Source organism: Quercus robur, chromosome 2 (assembly GCF_932294415.1).
Source record: "Quercus robur chromosome 2, dhQueRobu3.1, whole genome shotgun sequence".
Taxonomy (NCBI): domain Eukaryota; kingdom Viridiplantae; phylum Streptophyta; class Magnoliopsida; order Fagales; family Fagaceae; genus Quercus; species Quercus robur.
Window position 1 is genome coordinate 75082407 of NC_065535.1, and position 6520 is coordinate 75088926.

Here is a 6520-nt window from a genome sequence, read left to right on the forward strand (position 1 = left end):
ATGGTGATAAATACTTTTTGACCTACTTAATTTTGCCATTTTATTAAAACCTCATCCCCTCTCTCTTGTGGGGTGTGCGTTTGTTTTTTTAAAAAAACTTAGTATAAATTTTAATTTTGTACTTATCTTTGTTATCAAAAAGTAGAAAAGGGCATTATCTTACTTATTATTATTGCAAAAGAGAAGAAAAAAAAATTATCAAAAAACAAGGTAAACCAAATTTTAGGTGTCGCAATGCAAATCAAACAACATACCTTCAATTTACAAGACACGAAAACAGGAATGGCAACAAGATCGGTATAAGGTGGGTTTTCCACTCTCCACTCCCCACCCCCACCCCTGCCCCACTCTTGCTTTGGGGCGGGTTTTTTTCCCACCCTATTCTAGCGGATACTTTTGATACCCATCTCATCACATTCAATTTTATATATATAATTTATAAAAAAAAAATTATTTTGAATACATTAAATTAAAACTCCTAAAGCTTAAATAAAAATTAATATTACAAAACATTCTCAAAGCATAATTTTACAACAATAAAAGCATTAAGAAATACAAAAACAATTCAAACACAATAATATAACAAATAAACAATTTAAATCTTGAAACATAAAAACATAAATTCACATAAATTCAATGATACAATATTTAAAAAATCATAAATTTAAAGTTTGAAGGCTAAAAGCACTCCCCTCAAAAAAAAAAAAAAAAAAAAAAAAAAAAAAAAAAAAAAAAGAGAAGGCTAAAATCACATACATACGCCTTATAATAAATCTATAAAAAATATTTTATAATACTTTAAATATAAACAGGCGGGTATCTAAGAAAATATTAACCTCATCCCCACCTGATTTACTATACGGGGTAAAACCGGTCAATTAAAGGCGGGTGAGACAGGCACCAGTGGTGGCCGTTTAAATTGCATGTCATCCCTTAACAAAATGTGTAGGCTACTAATGGAATTCGTTTCAATCTCCATGGGAAAATATCAGTAAAGATTCGAAAGTAAAGGATCAACATGGTATTGGCACATTCTCAATTTGTAACGCATACTAAACATTCAAAAGCTTTTTATAATAGTTGTATTTATAGTTTACTGCAAAAGAATCTTTAATATAATCAAAGAAGATCTTTACAATACACGTGTTTTTTCATCTATTCCTTCAAATCGGATACATAAGCCGCCAGAAAGTCGCAATTGGGTGGACATCTCACACTCAATTCTTTAACATATATATATAAGATGAAAGAAGAAAAAAATTAATAAATAAATAAAACACATATCCTATATATATTGTTCTCTTATTTAGCATCAGCAGCATAAGCATATAGCTGCTATATTAATTAAGGAAAATGCTAGTGGGTTTAATTATTAGTGGCTAGTGCAAGTAAGCTTGGAACAATGCCTTCGTCGTGGCAGCAGAGGAAAGTGGTGTATTTCTCCATGTAGTGGTGACACTCAGGACACTTCATGTTTTCTGGGATTTTTCCAGCATAGTTTGAGAACTCAAAGCGGCAACAAGGGTGAGAATCACCACGAAGCGCAGCAACATAGTTTTGAAAAGCAATGTCAAAGCCCTGCAGTGCCACCTTTTCTTTCCATTGTTCATACTCAAACAAGGCAGGCCAGAGAATGTTTCCATGCTCATTAACCAACACACTAGACCCTCTGCTAAGCACTGCCCACGAACCCTCTCTGTCAAAACTAAGCACCCTCTTGATTTGTTGCATCACAAGGTCGTGTTCCTCATCCTTGCCTAGCTGAATCTTTGAGAACAGCATGCTCTCAAGCCTGGTCCAAAAGAACCATATTGTGGCTGTGTCTTGCCAGCAGGTACTGAGTTTTTCCTGTACAATGTTCGTTATCACTCGCTTCACTTGCTCCCTTTTTGTGGCTTTTCCTACATACACCATCTCTAAGGGTATGCGTGTAGCCGCTGCAACTGCTTTTGCTTCCTTTGTAAATTTCCGAATCCACTCCATGTCATCGCCTCCATACAAGAAAATGTATTTTCCTTCTTTAATCTGTTCAATGAAAAAGAGGGAAATGTGAATTACTATAATAAATCCTTATTATCCAAAAAATTTAAACTATTAGGAAATAGTTAAATTAATTATATAATCATTATTCTAACATTTTTTTTCTTAAAGAGTGTGTTCGCGCGAACACACACACATATATAATTACCCAGTTCAATATGGTTGTGTCAATGCCATCCACCAACAGCTCAAGCCTCCAAGCCTCTTCTCTCCAAAGAACTTCTTCTCTCAAGGTAGTGAAAGGGAAAGCATGGCTTCCCCAAATCCACATCATGTGAATTGCATTGGGGGACACCACTCTCCCTTGATGGTCTAGGACTACAAGGATAGGCTTGTTCCTGAAGTGCCACTGCTCCCTGATGAACTTGACAGATGCCTTTGATATTATGGAAGGGTGGTACACTGAGTACCATGTCATTGGAGCCTGCAACACTTCAAAATGCCTTTGCTTGACATCAGTCAATTGGTCGACAATGGGGATCCACACAACCTCATACGGACTCTGAAGCCTCATTTCGTGGAGCCTGGACTCGTTATAACTCTGTTCAAGAACTGACAGCTCATCTTGAGTGATATCTAGACTTGAAATGAGCAATAACACATTCTTCCTCCTAAGAACATCAAGGTTAACCTGGTTTTCCCAAAATGAAACAGCCATATATAGATAATCATATAACTAATTATACTATCACAACTTAAAAATTAAGACCAAGTATATATATGCAATGTGCGGATAGTAGAAATTGTAATGTCGTTAATTGTGCAATAGTAATGTTAATGATATGTGTTAGAAGAGCTAACCCTTCTTTTGGTGGTACCATCAACAAGTGCTAGCACATCATCCCTAGGGCAAATCAGGGCCTTGAGAACTCTCATGTTGTCAATGTGGATCATTTTGAAGAGTTCGACAAGCATTTCATAAGATTCAACATCCCTCCTCTCCTCTGCATTGAATAGGAGAATTTCAGTATATATAGGTAGTATCTTATGTTACAGAAATATGTCAAGTCCATGTATGTACAAAAGAGTGTTGTACTAATTGTATGCAATTGTATAAGATACTTTTATGCATTCATTTCTAAATATGGCATTGCATGGTCTATAACGCATCATAAAACTGGCTTACCAATGTATCGAACACATTCCTCCATCTTCTTCTTGAGATGTTCAAGTATGGTTTTGAGCTTGTGGGTAAGGGTGGATAGCTCCCATGCTTCAGAGGTGGATAACGCAAACCTGCAATCAATATACATTTTGCAGTGTTATTGTTAAATGCCTTACAAACATTTTAGTATTTACACTACTTATAAAACAGTTTAGATCTCTTTGTTATCAGTGTGTAAATCAATTACAATATACAAAAAAATTTAAGAAATGCAATAAACCTTTTATAGGATATACAAGGTCCTTTTGGATTGAACTTCTTTTTGTTGAAATTGGAAACAGAAAACTGAAAACTGAAAACACAATAGCAAAATAATTTTTAAATGTGTGAATAGTGCTGTGGGACCCATTTTTAATATTTTTTAATAAAGTAGTTGTGGGTCTCGCGTGAACAGTGTTGCTACAGTGCGTGAACAGTGTGCATATTGTTCATTAACAATGTATTTTGTCTCTCAAAGCGGAAACAAGTGCAGAAAAAAAAAAAAAAAAAAAAAAAAAAAAAAAAAAAAAAAAAAAAAAAAAAACCAAACGTGAAAGAACAAACGCAGCTTTCAGCCTAATTCAAACGGGTACACAGTATCTAAATTTAAGGATTTCCATGAGAATTGTAAATTAGGATGGAGAGGAAAAAGCCATACTCGTAACCCATGTTAGTGAAGCTAGAAATCTGAGATGCGCAGGCCACAATACTCCTGATAGTCCAATACACAGCAGTTGGAATATGGATCATGGCTGAGGCTAATGCTGGTACGTCCGTTGTGATGTAAATGGATGGTAGATCTTTAAACTCAATGACACACCAAGTCACTTCTAATATGGTCCTGATTAGATAATTAAGTGCATCGAACCGGGGTTTCAGTGGGACAGCGTGCTCAATGATGCCAGGCACTTGTTTCAGGATTGCCATTGCCTTGGCAAGTTCGTTTGTCGAGTAAATCTGTGCAAGAAGCCAGAATTCTCCATAGTTCAATCCAAATGCCGCTAAGGCCAGCACCAACTTAGCGTCCCATCCATAGTGTGATACCATGTTACATATTGCCACTGTGGTCTGGTGTGCATCTGTGCCACCCAAAGCCTTGTATGCAAGCTGAAAACCCATTTATATACCGTTTCAAACAGTTTAGGTATACGTACAATTGTTATATAGACCTATTGTTTTCAAAAACTTTAGAAAAAAAAAAAAACTTTTAATTTCTATTATGATGTTGATGTAAATATAGATAGGGCAAGATTTTGTAATCGTGATTTGTTATAACCTCGCAGGCAATTCGGTCAATGGTATATGACAGAGCTTCCAGCATGGCAAGAAAACTCGTATGGTGGGTCTTGTCATCAAAGCCTGAATCAAGGTATGTTTGGGAACCCTGTACAAAAACACAAGCAATAATTAGAAAATGAAAACAAAGAATATACAACTGGATGCTTTCAATTCAAATAAATTGCATATATAGATTTCAAACCGAAAAATTACTTCTTCTCAAAAAAAAAAAAAAACAAAAAATTACTTGTATACATACATATATATATATATATATATATCTGCTGCATCATGCTTGATGGTGTGAACCCGCATATGTATAAACTTATAAATGAATGTGATAAAGATTATAAAAATATGATTGGTATAACTTAAATAATGTAATAAATGAATATTTGTACCATTTTTTTTATTGGCAATACATTAGTTTGTAAGGCTTATTTAATGTAGTAAAATCTGTAGTATTATACCGTTGTTAATAGGGTCTCTGGAGTGAGAGTGGCACGTCTAAGAATGTCCTCAACAAGGCGAAGAAGGGGTTTAACATCAACGTCTCGGCCATCTGGAGTATGGGATCCCAGAATATGACTGACCAGCGCATTGTCATCAGACATCGTAAGCATGCTTCGGTCACCTCTGATCAGTTGGTGCGTGGCATTAGGTGCCAGCTTGCTGAGTAGGGTGGATGGCTGCAAAGAACCCAGTGGGGTGGGTCGTTGCCAAGCCCCAAGATTGGTTTGTGGGTCGGGTTGCTGATAAGGAACAAGGCTGGTTTGTTGGTTGGATGGCTGAAATGGAACTTGTTTGGTTTGTGGGTTTGGTTGCTGCAATGCATAATTGGTTTGCGGGATTGGCTGCTGCAGTGCAAAATTGGATTGTGGGTTAGGTTGCTGCACTGCACCATAATTGGTTTGTGGGTTGGGTTGCTGGTATGTACCAGCTGGGTTGCTGGTTTGCTGCACAGAACCCAAGTTGGAAGTTGGCTGCAAAGGACCCAATTGTTGGCCAGGTTGCAACAATGGAGTAGCTTGTAATAGCACATTGCTAGCTTGGCTTGGTTGCTGGGCAGGAGTTGTGGCATTTGGTTTCTGCACAGGACCAGTTACTGCCTTGGTATCCATGTTTCAGAAAAACAACAAAGCAAAAGAAGGTTGGATACTCTTGGACAAGGGTAATGGGAGAGAAGATTTGCTTGTGTGTTTGACCTCAGTTTTGGCTGGCTTTTATATAACCATGAGAAAAGGAATAAAGCCCAGCTAGCTGCATCAACTTCCTTGCTTCCATTGCGGTTAAAACTAAACGTTATGTGGAAGCTTTAGCTTTTGTGGCCCCAAGTTGTCTCACCATCTTTTGTCATGATCCGGAATTAGTAACATGAATGAAGGCGGAACCAAATCTGGATCTAGAGCATTTCGGGTTATGGACCATTTTACCATGGGTCTAACACTATCTTACATTTGATTATTACTCATTGATTACATATATGTGTGTGCGCGAGCGCACACGACTTGTTTTTGGAAATTGAAACATGCAAATATATATTAGAGCGCGCGCGTGTAGTTACAAAACAAAAACTTGTTTTTGGAAATTGGAACATGCAAATATATATTAGAAAATCCAAAACGACCTGCAAATAATATGATATGACATGAAGTTAGCAGATTATGAGTTGAAGTTTGACGGGTTCGTGTCCCATTTGGGTTAACATGATTGATCCATTTAATAAATGTGTTATGTTTGTATTAAATTCATAGAATCTGTTTGACCTGTTTAACTAATCACCACCTTAAACTCAAATGTTGATAATTTATCTTCAAATTTACAAGGTTAATCATAAATACTATAAAAGTAATGCAAACCCCAATTTTTTTTTTTTAAAGTCGAGTAGAAGTATGAGCTCTACTTATGTTATTTTCTTCTCCTCTACTTTGTTAAAAAAAAAAAAAAATTTATTTTATCGTTTTTCAAGTATTTTTAAAACAATAATTTTCATACATGAATTACCAAATTAAACTCTCTTTAGCCATTTTTTACAAGATAAAAAAGCTTGCAATAATT

At 36.0% G+C, this 6520-nt stretch overlaps 1 protein-coding gene across 1 annotated transcript; it reads right to left on the bottom strand.

The window, feature by feature from the left end:
- Positions 1-1165: 1165 nt before the first annotated feature.
- On the bottom strand, positions 1166-5645 carry LOC126715018 (protein SIEVE ELEMENT OCCLUSION B-like). The gene is made up of 7 exons (XM_050415442.1): positions 4933-5645; positions 4461-4568; positions 3843-4291; positions 3167-3276; positions 2842-2984; positions 2189-2671; positions 1166-2025 (listed from the first exon to the last, which is right to left on the bottom strand). Exons 1-7 carry the CDS (start codon positions 5581-5583, stop codon positions 1366-1368), a joined length of 2604 nt encoding a protein of 867 aa, XP_050271399.1. The 5' UTR covers positions 5584-5645; the 3' UTR covers positions 1166-1365.
- Positions 5646-6520: the final 875 nt, after the last annotated feature.